Raw genomic sequence first — 15,300 nt, forward strand, 5'->3', positions numbered from 1 at the left:
TTCCTGGATTCCTTGAAATCTCCTTGGATCTACCAAAAACAAAGGTTCGAGAATACTCTTCTCTCAAAAAACACAAAGCTCTTAATTTTATAAATCAAATCAACTCTTTAATACAATAGGCCATAAGAGGCTATTTATAATAAAACCTTAAAAACCTAAAACCCCCTAAGAAACCTCTAAAATATTTTAGAAACTCTAAAGATAAATACTTAAACAAATAATAAATATTAAAATACAAATAAATGGAAATTATTATAATCATGCGCTGCATCACACTCTATTTGGAGGGAGCAAAACGAAAAGTGTCACGGAGCGCCACCTTCTACGGCAGAGAAGCTTGTCAAGCTCATTAACAAAAGTGTTCGCAAACAACTGAGCACGATTGCAAACGGCGAGGGCATTCAAGCATGGTTCTTTGCAAGAGTCCATTAAGTAGACTTTTATTGAAAGTGTCAAAGAAATGTTTTGTTGTAACAATGTAAAAACGTTTATTTTTCTTTTAATTAAACACTAGAAGTTTATATGTAGGTAGATACGAAGTTACAAATACATGGTTAACTTTTGTTGGTTAAAGTTTATATATATATATATATATATATATAAGATAATTATTTTAAAAATCAATGATTGAATAACTATTTATTATATATTTTTGTTGGAGTTTTCAAATCCATTATTTTATAAAAGGGAAAAATGCCAGAAAAATCCTGAAGTTATGTTTATTTGAAAGCTTAATACCTAACTGTTTTGGATTGGAATAAAAATACACCAAATAATAAAAATGTGTTATTTAAAACCCAAAATAATTAGTATTGTTATTTTCATACCCACGATTTTTCAACAAAATTAAAATTCCAAATCTATCCTGGTTATCTAATTAATTATTTATTTTTAATATAAAAACTTTTGTTGGTTAAAGTTTATATATATATATATAAAATAATTATTTTAAAATCAATGATTGAATAATTATTTATTATATATTTTTATTGGAGTTTTCAAATCCATTATTTTATAAAATGTTTAAGCTTAGTAATTTATTTATGGACCAGTCCAAAGCCCACTATCATCAAAACGCAAACGCAGCATAAAAACTTTTTAGAAGCTGTCACACGATAATTCTTGGTTGGTGGATAATCCGTAGTCGTCAGTTTAGCTCCGTCCATGGCGTCGACGCTTTGCTCTGTGAGGTTCCTTCCTTCTCCATCTCTCGATGTTTTAGGAAAGACGAAGATTTCCTCCGACTCGCGCTCCCTTGTTTCCTCTTCGTCGCGTGTCTATGGTTTCTCTTCCGTCCACCGCTCTTCGCGTCGCAATCGGAATCAGCTGCAAGTTGTCTCTATGGCTCCCGAGGAAGAAAAGCTCACTCGTCGTAACCCTCTCGATTTCCCAATTGTAAGTTCCCTCCCGAATCCGGTCTGATTGAGGATAAATAGGATTGGGATTTATAGTAGCTATTTGTGCCAGAGTCTGTGACTTGTTCCCAATTGGTTATGCTTTTTGTGTATGAATCTACCTTAAATGTGGAAATGTGGTAACAGTTAAATCAATTGATACAAGTCTAGTGAAAAGCTTTTGTATTCATTTCATGACTCTAAAGTTTGATTTTGGTAGCTCATCATGTGTTCCGTTTCCATTAAGTGGGATTAGTGTTCATTGTTTCTCTACTTAGGTTCGATGTATTGGCATCAAATGGCTTGCAATATTCTTTATAGAATCAAACACCTCCTGGATAGAAAATGCTTGGTTTGAATTGTGTTTGTGATGTACTGTTTAGGAGTGGGAGAGACCTAAACCTGGGAGGAGGCCTGACATTTTCCCCAAGTTTAGTCCTATGAAGACACCATTACCACCGCCGATGCCTTATGATCCTCCAGAAGAAGATGAAGAAGAGGAAGAGAAGAAAGAAGAGGAAGAAGAAAACCCAGACCAAGAAGAAGAAGAACAACCCGACAAGCAGCAATAGATTTTTTTTTGGTTGGAGAAAAGACGAGATGGAAACATTGAGAGAGAGACCGATCGAAGAAGGGCTTTTTTTTTTTTGTTACAACTTTTGTAGTGTTTTGGAGGAGAAAGAAGAATCAAAAAACATTTCTCACATTTTAGTTGCTAGATTTTGAATCTCATACTCGTGTTCGTGTATTATATTTGTGTAATACCACTTTTTTAGAAGCTATGTTATCATTTCGAAAATTCAATCCTTCTTTGTGTAGCATCCCAAGATTCAGAAGTCACAACCATATTTAAGTGGTTATAATTGAGTAAAAGAAAATGTCAGGGCCAAATCTTGATATGTTATATAATTTGGGGACATAAATATAAGGGAAAATAACTAGAATGACCTATATATTGGAGTTAATAACTAGAATAACCTATATCTTTTCAAATAACTAGAATGTTTTTTATTTTTTTTTAATGTCTATAATACTCTGTATAAGCTTTGTTGTAAAAAGTTTATTACGAAAAATGCCATTAAAATTATTATGACTGCGTAACATAAGTTGTTGTTATTTACGGAAAAACCTGAATTTTAAAGCAGAAAGCACACAGAAAAAAAAAAAAAAAAAAAGCGTTTCCTCTCCCTCAAAACCCTAGATCTACAGCGCCGCTGTTTTGTTTCGTTTGCCTCTCCGCCGCCTGAGGCTTTGTCGGTGGTGTGAGAGGGCTCTAATTTTCCTCTTTCTTTTATTTTCTTTTGTAGTAGTAGGGTGAAAGGGCTCAAATCATTGTCAAAGTTTTGAAATTTTTGAGAGTTATTCCTAATCTTTTATCCTCATTCTCCTTTTTACAGAAATGGATTTGGATTTAAACTTGATGAGTTATTGTCAGTTTTACGAGACACGTTTTCTCAGACGTGAGTTGGGACCATCAGGTATTGTAACTGAGATCGTGGTCTCGTCTGGTTTCTGATCGGCACAAGATTTTGTGGGAAGCTTTGCGACGTCTAAGGCTAGCTTTTCACCGGAAAGATTTGGTAGTTAATGAAACAACCCTTCCCGTTTTTTTTTTTATACCTTAATTTACTAGTGGTCCCATACCCACTAACATCCTATCAAAAATCAATAACCGCGGATAACCAAATAAAACAAATTTCCATTAAACCAAAAGAATTCCAACAATTAAAAACCAATAACCAATAACACCATAATCCAAGTAAAGAAGTAACCAAAAGCTAACAACCTACAATGTTCCATTGACTTAATCTAGCAACCTAACAACTGCTAAACCACAATCAATCAAGCCTCTAGAACATCCTCCTCCTCATTGCCTTTGATTCCACGATCACACTTTTCCTTTACCTGCACACCACAAACAACAATTGAGATGCGTAAGTATTATCATAAATACTTAGTGAGGCCGTCCTCCCATCTACTAGGTTATACACACAAGCATATGAGACCCTCATGTTTAAGCAAAACAAACAACACACAACAATACATCAAACCAGGAAAACAAGTCTCGGCTGAGACCAGTGTCGACCGATGCCACACAGTGTCGATCGATGCTACAAACAATGGTGTCGACCGATGCTAAACAGTGTCGACCGATGCCCCTCCATATGGTGTCGATCGATGCTTCCTAGTGTCGATCGATGCCTCTTCTGCAGACACAATCTGCATGAATCCGAACATCAAACTCTCCTTCCCAATCATCTCGAATCCATCTCAAACTCACCCAATGACCTTGGAAATCACTAGGAATCACAAAAGCAACGAACCCAAGCAACAAAACAACACAAACAGCAAAGAAAACACCCAAACAAGAGAGATCTCATGCTTAGATCAACCATGGTCAAGCACTCACCTCAAGAACAGGAAGATTGAATTGAGAAACGTGGAAAACAACACCTCCAGAAGCTCCCCCTTCGTTTCCAGCAACAGCTAACACTTCTACTGCCTCAGATCTCTCCAAAATCTCCAAGAACAAGCCCAGAAAATCTCAAGAACGTTTTTCTCTCTTTTCTCTCTTTCTTTTCCACTCAACGGCGACCAAAGAGACTTTCTAAAACCCTTCATTCGTCTCAGACACTTAAAACACGAATTAGGGATTTCCTTGAACCAAACCGAACCAATCAGCAATTAAATCAAACCCGACCAAACCGGAAAAACATGGTGTCGATCGATGCCACGAAGGGTGTCGATCGACACCCACACCAAATTTACAAAAATTGGTTCGCGGATGTTACAATTCTCCCCCACCAATAAGGATTCGTCCCCGAATCCCGCAATATCGTCCATCTGCCAAGGACCTCCGTGCCACCGTCAGCACGGCCCGCACGTCCCTAGACTGGACTAAACACCGTCAGCCAAGGTTTTCCCGTGCCACTGTCGCAACAGCCCGCACACCTCCGACTGACCCTCGAGGTCTCCCTCTAGCCAATATACTCGCATCATAAACACTATTTGCTCACAACTTAGTGCTTCCCCCGTCCGTGGTCGCGACCAACGAATCATGCCGGCTCGCTATCAGGCCAACCGCCTTAAGCTACGGCATCCAGGAAGTCACTCACACACACTCCCCCCGCTCTCGGGTCGCAACCCTCGAGACATACCGGCTCACTGCCGAGCCTCGGCTCACAGCTACGGTATCCAGGGAGCCTCACATATCCCGCTCTTGGGTCGTCACCCTCAAGCGCGCTCTCGGATCGTCATCTGAAGCAACATACCACTCCCACTCTCTGGCCACAAAGTCCACTCCCACGTGAGTTGGGCCCGCACGGCCTTGAGCAAAACAAATACTGATGCCAATAAGTATCTCCCGGCTAGATCTACCTCAACATTTCCACAAAACTTTCCTTTTTAGAAACTTTCTGATTCTGGAAACCTTCCTTTTGTGGAAACTTTCTATTTATGGAAACTTTCCAAAAATAGAAACCCGAGCTATTTCTCTTTTCCCATGACAACAACAGTCAAACATAAAGAAAAATACTCATCTTATTAATCTCAAAAATGTCATAATCATTACAATCTCAACGAAATTACATCAGAAAAAGCAAAAATACAACAACTAGAGCCATCAACTCGCATCCTGAGCACCACCTCATCTTGATACTTAGTCGCACAACCAACCACCCCTAAGCGACCAAATATCAAGAGAGATGGGCTGGAATACTCCGTACTCGCTCCAGCCACGGACTACAACCCGGACCCGGCTAGACAAGCTCAAGTCGCGGTTTGCTTCTTAAACCACTTCTTAAACCTTGCCTTTATCCTCACCTCGGGCTCCCAAGTCTGCTCCTCTACTCCGTCACAGTCCCACAGGACTCTCATCAAAGGAATCTTCTTCTTCCGAAGTTCCTTGACTCTCTTCTCGAGCACCCTCAATGGCCTCGCCTCTAAAGTCATATTAGGCTGAAGATCCTCAGGAATCTTAGCCAACAACTGATCACCCTCGTGAAGACACTTCCTCAGCATCGACACATGAAATACCTTGTGGAACGCACGCATAACCTCAGGCAACTCCAACCGGTATGCCACTGGTCCCACCCGCTCAACCACTCTGAACGGACCCATGTACCTCAGACTCAACTTAGTCTCTGTCAATGACCTGTTCGGACCCCACAACATGGCCATCTTGAGGTACACTCTATCACCAACCTGAAACTCAAGATCCTTTCTCCTCTTATCAGCATAGCTCTTCTGCCGATCCTGAGCCTCCTTCATGTTCATCCTCAAAACCCGAATCTTCTCCGAGGTCTCCTGAACAAAATCTGCACCAAATATGCTCCTCTCCCCCACCTGAGTCCAATATAATGGTGTACGACACGGCCTCCCATACAAGGCCTCATAAGGAGCCATCCCAATACTAGCCTGGTAGCTGTTGTTATAAGCAAACTCCACCAAGCTCAAGTGATCTGCCCAATGACCACCCCAATCCAGCACACACATCCTCAATAAATCCTCCAATCTGGATCGTCCTCTCTGACTGACCGTCCGTCTGAGGATGATAGGCTGTACTCATATGCACCTTCGTGCCCATCTCCGCCTGAAATGCCTTCCAGAACACCGAGGCGAACTTGGAATCTCTATCAGACACAATACTAGCAGGCACACCGTGCAATCTGACTATCTCCCTCACATACTTCTTGGCCAAAACCGCTGCTCCATCAGTTTTCTTGATGGCCAGAAAATGCGCAGACTAAGTCAAACGGTCCACAATGACCCAAATAGCATCAAACGTCCTCGACACAGGCAAACCTACCACGAAGTCCATCGTGATCAAATCCCACTTCCACTCTAGAATGGGTAAACTCTGTAATAAACCACCAGGAACCTGATGCTCCGCCTTCACCAGCTGGCAAGTATCACACTTCGCCACCCAGTCGGCTACGTCCTTCTTCATCCCGACCCAGTGATAATACCGCTTGAGGTCACGCTACATCTTGGTCGCTCCTGGATGAATAGAGAACTTGCTCGAATGAGCCTCTCTCAGTATCTCCTGCCTCAAATCCTCACCCTTGGGCACACAGATCCGACCATGCACAAGGATAGTACCATTAGCAGAAACCTGATACTCTGCACCCGCAGCCTTAGAGGCATTCACCAGCCCCTCATTGCTCTCCTGAGCTAACCTCACTCTGCTCAACAAATCCGCTCTATCAGCTGCCTCCAAACCCAAAGGTTCCTGTGAGATAGCACACAAACTCAATGTACTAATCTCACCTACCAACGCCTCCATATCCTGCTCCTGAGCTGAAGCCACCCGCTTCCGACTCAAGGCATCTGCAACCAGATTAGCTTTACCAGGATGGTAAGCTATGTCCAAATCATAATCCGCTACTAACTCCATCCAACGCCTCTGCCTCAAATTCAGCTCAGGCTGAGTAAAAATGTACTTCAGACTCTTGTGATCTGTAAATACCTGTACCTTCCCACCATACAGATAGGATCTCCAAATCTTAAGAGCAAAGATCACTGCTGCCATCTCCAAATCATGAGTAGGATAATTAGCTTCATGCTTCCGCAACTGCCGCGAAGCATAAGCTATAACCTTCCCCTGCTGCATAAGTACACAACCCAACCCCACTCTAGAAGCGTTTGTATACACAACATAAGGCTCGTCCTGCTCAGGCAGTGCTAACACCGGCGTGGTAGTCAACATCTGCTTGAGACTTGCAAAACTTGCCTCACACTCTGGTGACCACACAAACGAGACATCCTTCCCTGTAAGCTTAGTCATCGGCTGTGCCATACTCGCAAACCCCCGAACAAACCTCCTGTAGTAACCTGCTAACCCCAGGAAACTCCGAATCTCAGTGGCACTCTGCGGCCTTGGCCACTCCCTGATGGACTGAATCTTCTCTGGATCCACTGAAACTCCCTCAGCTGAAACAATATGACCCAAGAACCCCATCTCACGCTGCCAGAAACTGCACTTACTCAGCTTAGCAAACAACTTCTGCTCCCGCAGCTTCTCCAACACTGCTCTCAAATGTACTACATGCTCCTCAGGACTCTTAGAATATACTAGGATGTCGTCGATGAAAATGATGACTGACACGTCCAGAAACTCCTGGAACACGCTGTTCATCAATCTCATAAACGCAGCTGGCGCATTTGTCAACCCAAACGGCATCACCACAAACTCGTAGTGCCCATATCTCGTCCTGAAGGCCGTCTTCCTCACATCTGCCTCATGTATAGGAATCTGATGATATCCTGATGCCAAATCGATCTTGGAGAACCAAGTAGCACCCCTCAACTGATCCAACAACTCATCAATCCTCGGGAGAGGGTACTTGTTCTTCACAGTAACTCAGTTCAAACCCCGATAGTCAATACACAACCGAAAACTCCCATCCTTCTTCTTAACAAACAGCACCGGAGCTCCCCACGGTGAACAACTAGGACGGATAAAACCCTTGCCCAACAAATCCTCCAGCTGCTTCTTCAGCTCTGCCATCTCTGCTGGAGCCATCCTGTAAGGAGCCTTGGATAACGGCATCGTCCCCGGTTCCAGCTCAATAGTAAAAGGATCCGACCGAGATGGTGGTAATCCCTGCAATGACTGGAACACATCCTCAAAGTCCTCCACAACCAGAATACCGCTAACCGTAGACTTCCCCACTGACTCTGGCATAGATATAGTAACCAGATAGGCCTCACGGCCCTTCTCGATCATCTTCCCAGCCTAAATGGCCAATATCACGACACTCCCTGAAGTCCGTCAATTACCCTGAAAAACCAACTTCCCTCCAGGACGCTCAAACTCCACTCTACCCTGATGATAGTCCAAATGCACCATATGCCGATGCAACCAATCCATACCAAGAATAACATCATACAACTCCACTGGGCTGATAAGCAAATCCGCTGGCCACGACTCTCCTGCGATCTGAATATCAACTCCTCCAGCTCGTCCAATAACCCTCAGGAACTTGCCTCCCGCAACTCTGACAACTCCTGAACGCTCTCTAGAATCTCCTCTGATCCCCGCACTCTCGGCACACTCCGGAGTAATGAAGCTATGAGAAGCTCCAGAATCAAACATAACATGGGACTTAAACCCGCCCACCAACAAGGTCTCTACACAAACCTCATGTGTTGAGAACCTAACACTTGACCACAAACAAAAACAAATATAATCTGAACTATTGGATTGACTAAGTTCGAATCTCAGAAGTTATACCTGTGATCGCTCCTGCACTAGTGCCACCGGGCTCCTGAGTCGAGTACACCTGTGACGTCGGCTCGATCCAACCCACCGGCTGCACACCGTGCTGCACACTCTGCTGCACCCCTGGCTGAGCTCCAGCCTGCAACACTGCTACTACCCTCTGCTGCAACTTGGGACAACGAGGCTTGATGTGCCCCGTCTCTCTGCAGTAGTAACACACTCGAGTATCTATCCGCGGCTCCGTCACCGCCCGCTGCTCTGTCACTGCCCGCTGCTCACCTCTCTGTGGACAGCTAGTCACCTTGTGGTCCCTGCTACCACACCCAAAGCATCTCGCACCCCCGTGCCTCGATCTCTGCATAACATCAAACTTCCTCTTCTGCCCCTGCGCAGGCTTGCCGCCCTTGCTAGGAACAGAAAGCGGCTGAGACTACTGTGGCTGCACCGAAGAACTGACCACAACCACCTGTGACCTCAAGTCATCCTCTATCCCAGCTGCAACCTCAACCAACTCTACTCTCGTAGCATAGCTCCTCACTCTGCACCGAGTCCTCAAATCATCCCGCAGAGCCAACAAAAACCTCCGCACCTGAGCCGACTCTGGCTCCCATGCCCTGCCTGCATACCCCACAAGCCGACTGAACTCTGCATCCAGCTCCCGCACTGTACGGTCCCCCTGAGTCAACCCCAAGAACCGTGCCTCCATACGATCAAGAGCCTCCTGAGGAAAATACTTGGAGTTAAACTCCCCCACAAAATCTCCCCAAGACATACCCTGCTGCACCCTCCGTGCTGTCACCGACCTCCACCACACACGAGCATCTCCTGACAGGTAAAACACTGCCAGATCCACCCTGTACCGGTCGGGACACCTAAGCGAAAGGAAAATATCCTCCATCCGCTCCCTCCACTCATCCGCTACACTCGGATCGGTACTTCCTGAGAAATACCCTGCTCCCACATGCCGCAGCTGCTCCATCATCCGCACATACTGAGCATCCACTACCTCGGCCCCCGGCTGCACACCTGCCTGCAAACCCGCTACAGGCTGCACCGCTGGACCCTGCCCACCATCCACTGGCGGCACTACTGGATCCTGCCCACCAACCATTGGCGGCACTACTGGATCCTGCCCACCAACCACTGGCGGCCCAACTGCTAGAAGTCGCTGCAAAACCTGAGCTAGCAAGTCCATCAAGACATCCTCCCTGCCCGGAGCACCCTCAGCTGCAACCCCCACACCCGGGGCAACACCGTGACCGACACCGGGCCCATCCACCCTTCCCGTTTTTTTTTTATACATTAATTTACTAGTGGTCCCATACCCACTAACATCCTATCAACAATCAATAACCGCGGATACCCAAATAAAACAAATTTCCATTAAACCAAAAGAATTCCAACAATTAAAAACCAATAACCAATAACACCATAATCCAAGTAAAGAAGTAACCAAAAGCTAACAACCTACAATGTTCCATTGACTTAATCTAGCAACCTAACAACTGCTAAACCACAATCAATCAAGCCTCTAGAACATCCTCCTCCTCATTGCCTTTGATTCCACGATCACACTTTTCCTTTACCTGCACACCACAAACAACAATTGAGATGCGTAAGTATTATCATAAATACTTAGTGAGGTCGTCCTCCCATCTACTAGGTTATACACACAAGCATATGAGACCCTCATGTTTAAGCAAAACAAACAACACACAACAATACATCAAACCAGGAAAACAAGTCTCGGCTGAGACCAGTGTCGACCGATGCCACACGGTGTCGATCGATGCTACAAACAATGGTGTCGACCAATGCTAAACAGTGTCGACCAATGCCCCTCCAAATGGTGTCGACCGATGCTTCCTAGTGTCGATCGATGCCTCTTCTGCAGACACGATCTGCGCGAATCCGAACATCGAACTCTCCTTCCCAATCATCTCGAATCCGTCTCAAACTCACCCAATGACCTCGGAAATCACTAGGAATCACAAAAGCAACGAACCCAAGCAACAAAACAACACAAACAGCAAAGAAAACACCCAAACAAGAGAGATCTCATGCTTAGATCAACCATGGTCAAGCACTCACCTCAAGAACAGGAACATTGAATTGAGAAATGTGGAAAACAACACCTCCAGAAGCTCCCCCTTCGTTTCCAGCAACAGCTAACACTTCTACTGCCTCAGATCTCTCCAAAATCTCCAAGAACAAGCCCATAAAATCTCAAGAACGTTTTTCTCTCTTTTCTCTCTTTCTTTTCCACTCAACGGCGACCAAAGAGACTTTCTGAAACCCTTCATTCGTCTCAGACACTTAAAACACGAATTAGGGATTTCCTTGAACCAAACCGAACCAATCAGCAATTAAATCAAACCCGACCAAACCGGAAAAACATGGTGTCGATTGATGCCACCAAGGGTGTCGATCGACACCCACACCAAATTTACAAAAATTGGTTCGCGGATGTTACAGTTAACGGTTGATTTATATTCTAGGGTTTCGTCTTTGTGACTATTCTTTTCTGATGTTTCTGTCCAGTTTGCTTCAAGGTTGCTTTTGGTTGTGTGACTTGTTGTAGGACGTTTCTGGACTGTTTCAGACGCGTGGAGATTCTCTATAGTTGGTTATATTTTTTGTTAGAATCAGCTTGTTAAGGTGAGTACGGGACCATGAGCTTATCTAACCGATTGGGTTGTATGAATTGTTTTGTGTGATGATGTGTAGGTGTGGTGAATGTGTTACTGGGTGTTCTATTTAATGACTGGTTTGTTATGTTTTATTTGTGGTTGTACTCTTGATTTGCTTGTGTGTATAGCTCGTAGATGGGAGGATCGCCTCAATGGGTATTTCTGGTAATACTCATGCATCTCATTGTATTTGTGGTGCAAGTAATGAATGTGTAGCGTGGAATTATGGCAATGAGGAGGAAGATGATCTAGGGTCTCGGTTGTTGTGTTGTGTTTATATTATTTTGTTGTTGGAACCTGGTTTAGAAGCATGCTAAGTTGCTGGTTTATATTGGTTATGATTGATATTCTTTTTTAATATATTGGAGTTGGTTTGGTTTGACTTCCGTTGTGCATGTTGATTTGTTGTTGGTTTATTGTTTGGATTATAATTAAATATTATGAGGTATTTAATTGTATTATTATTATTAAAAAAACGGGTCGTTGTTTCAATCGTTATCTAGGGAACCACCATCCCCTCAGGATAACCTTCATCTCCTCATGAGTTGTTTAAGAACCTCTGCCCTTAAAGCAAACAGTTATAACATCTATAACCATTTACTCAACCAGGACAACCCCCGTGATCCGCGTAAAACATTGTTTTGTCCTACCAACTACCATATTCCCTCTTGGACCATCACCACCACCCTGGCCACCCATAGGTCACACTTTAAAACCTCCCAACCACTTTGCGTGATCACACACACTTTTTTGAGAAATAAACAAGTTCTAACTATTCATAAAACTTTCCATTTTGTGAACCACATAAACATCAACATACATGACACACCAGTCAAACCAAGATAAACTCCATTTATATAAAATCTCAAATGCAATAATCTTTTACAACTCCAAAACGAATTTACATAACTGAAACAAAACCAAAAGCTAAACTAAACTCCTGGTTGGGTACCCCGTCCTCCCCTCAGCTGCCCCAGTACCTCTGTCATCTGGCTCAACTTATGACAAAATGGCTTGATATGCCCCTCCTCCCCAAAATGATAACACGATTAAGATATTGTTGTGTGCCATCCTTCTTGGGACCGTCCGCCAACTTGTGATCCATGCGTCCGCACCCAAAACACCATCGTGCACCTTGCCTGATACCCGACGTGTCCTCAGACTCCTCCATGATGTCACCCCGCGTCATTTCACTCTGCACCCTCATGGCAGCCACCGCCCCCCCCCACCAACCACAATCAGGCATTATCCACAAGGTAATAAACCCATATGTCTACTGGATACTCCTCAAGACACCTGAGGTAATAAACCCCTATGTCCACTGGACAATCTGCACAAACCAGACGACTTAAAACAAAAATGGCTAACCACAATTTGTTGGTGTTGATCGACAGCCACCCCAAACCTTCCTTGTATCATGTAAGTATCATATATGTTTTAAATTGTGTATGAGTTCCTTTTGCTTTGGTTGTTTTGACTATTTTTTTGTTATTTCCCTTGTACAAAATTTCACTTTTAGCTGTTTTAATTAAAAATTGTACCCAAAAAAACAACAGACATGAAAGTTACAATTGTAGAGGTCATTGGTTCACTCAAGCTTCTAAAATACTCATTTGTAGGTTGCCATAGATATAATTTTGTGCGAGTTGCAATTGATGTAGTAGAGTCACATAAGAATTTAGTTGACGCTATAAATAAGTTTGAATTAGTTAACTACAAATAAAATATGATTAGAAAAAAAATAATTTATTTTTCTTTTCTTAGAACCCATTTTACATAGTCTTCAAAGAAAAGATAATCAGCAAATAATACATAGAAACTGATGATGAATTTTCATGTAAACCAATAAAGGGATTATGAATCTTCAGTTTTTATAAATGATGGCTTAATTAGAAGAATTTGAAGTTTGTTAATGATTAATGGGTGAATTACTCAAATGTTACTCATTTTAGGTAATATTACCTGAATCTACAAAAAACTTTTTAATTACTAGAATGTTTCAGGTATTTTCAAAATACCCATCGTGCCCCTGTTTTATGTTATCGAAAAAAATGTAATTACAAAAATGTCATTGCCACGTCAGACGCCACGTCAGAAATTGCTGACGTGTAACCATAACTCAGCCGTAACGCGCTACATAGTATGTTGCGGCTGAGTTATCGGAAAAACATTTGAGTAAGAGCGGACGGCTGACTTATTAAAATCTGGCTGAGTTATGCGCATAAGTCAGCCAAGGGTTACGGTTGACTTATTAAATCTGGCTGAGTTATGCGCATAACTCAGCTGTAGTTACGGCTGAGTTTTCACCCGATGGTTGAGTTGTCAAAATTTTGGCTGAGTTATCATAACGACACGGCTGAGTTGTCAAAATTTTGGCTGAGTTATCACAACGACACGGCTGAGTTTACATTTTCCGCCTGGCTGAGTTATGAAAAACGGCTGACTTATGAGATACTGTTACGGCTGAATTATGGTAAAAAAAACTATAACTCAGCTGTCATAGGCTGACTTATCGACAACTCAGCCGTTTGACGGCTGACTTATTAGCAAAAGATTAATTACTAGAATGTTATTCAGTTACGGCTGACTTATCAAACGATACGGCTGAGATACATATTTTCAGTTGATGAAGCGGCTGAGTTTGGTAGCAATTGTTTTTGCTTTTTAATTACTGTAATATTTTTCATGTTATGGCTGAGTTACATTGTTAACTAAACTTTTTTGTTACATTGCAAATTAAAAAATTGACTACATGCATGCCATAATATTTAAAATCTTATTATATTTAGGTCTATGTCTATTTTCATTTCAAATGATAATAAAAAATAATAATTTAGGAGAAATAAAATAACTAATTAAAAAAGTTATTAAATAAAATAAAAACAGTAAAAAAATATTTTCTTGATATATGAAATAAATAAAAACGAAAAAAATAATTTTTTGTATTATATAATTGAATTTTCGTTTTTTTAATTAAAAAAATAGATAACTCAATTTACCACATCTTTAACTCATGAAAATTTCCATGATGTTGAATAATCTTTTAAGTTAACAATTTTACAAAGGATATACCTCAAACTTGTACATCAACCATAACACATGATTATTCAAACTCAACTTCAAAAAAATTAGTTTTGTTAGTGATTGGTAACATTTTTGAATAAAATTTAGGTCTATGTCTATCTTCATTTTAAATGATAATAAAAAATAATAATTAAGGAGAAATAAAATAACTAATTAAAAAAGTTATTAAATAAAATAAAAACAGTAAAAATTATTTTTCTTGATATATGAATTAAATAAAAACAAAAAAAATAATTTATTGTTTTATATAACTGAATTTTCGTTTTTTTTTAATTAAAAAAAATAGATAACTCAACTTACCATATCTTTAACTCATGAAAATTTCCATGATGTTGAATAATCTTTTGAGTTAACAATTTTACAAAGGATATACCTCAAATTTGTATATCAACCATAACACATGATTATTCAAACTCAACTTCAAAAAATTTAGTTTTGTTAGTGATTGGTAACATTTTTGAATAAAATTTAGGTCTATGTCTATTTTCATTTCAAAGGATAATAAAAAATAATAATTTAGGAGAAATAAAATAACTAATTAAAAAAGTTATTAAATAAAAGAAAAACAGTAAAAATTATTTTTCTTGATATATGAATTAAATAAAAACGAAAAAAATAATTTTTTGTATTATATAACTGAATTTTCGTTTTTTTAATTAAAAAAAATAGATAACTCAACTTACCACATCTTTAACTCATGAAAATTTCCATGATGTTGAATAATCTTTTGGTTAACAATTTTACAAAGGATATACCTCAAACTTGTACATCAACCATAACACATGATTATTCAAACTCACTTCAACAAAATTAGTTTTGTTAGTGATTGGTAACATTTTTGAATAAAATTTAGGTCTATGTCTATTTTCATTTCAAATGATAATAAAAAATAATAATTTAGGAGAAATAA

The 15,300-nt window shown here is 41.1% G+C and overlaps 1 protein-coding gene across 1 annotated transcript; it reads left to right on the forward strand.

The window, feature by feature from the left end:
- Nucleotides 1-1,043: 1,043 nt before the first annotated feature.
- On the forward strand, nucleotides 1,044-2,200 carry LOC104747531 (uncharacterized). Its single transcript, XM_010469179.3, has 2 exons — nucleotides 1,044-1,395; nucleotides 1,778-2,200. The coding sequence occupies exons 1-2, from the start codon at nucleotides 1,165-1,167 to the stop codon at nucleotides 1,964-1,966; spliced, it is 420 nt and encodes a 139-aa protein (XP_010467481.1). The 5' UTR covers nucleotides 1,044-1,164; the 3' UTR covers nucleotides 1,967-2,200.
- The last annotated feature ends 13,100 nt before the right edge of the window (nucleotides 2,201-15,300 follow it).

The sequence above is a fragment of the Camelina sativa genome, chromosome 15, assembly GCF_030686135.1.
Source record: "Camelina sativa cultivar CO46 ecotype springtype chromosome 15, ASM3068613v1".
NCBI lineage: Eukaryota > Viridiplantae > Streptophyta > Magnoliopsida > Brassicales > Brassicaceae > Camelina > Camelina sativa.

Bases quoted from the DNA above. Each gene is read 5' to 3' on its own strand.
- LOC104747531 (XM_010469179.3), top strand. From the start codon at position 1,165: ATGGCGTCGACGCTTTGCTCTGTGAGGTTCCTTCCTTCTCCATCTCTC. The intron at 1,396-1,777 runs GTAAGTTCCCTC...TGTACTGTTTAG, and splicing joins ACCCTCTCGATTTCCCAATT to GAGTGGGAGAGACCTAAACC.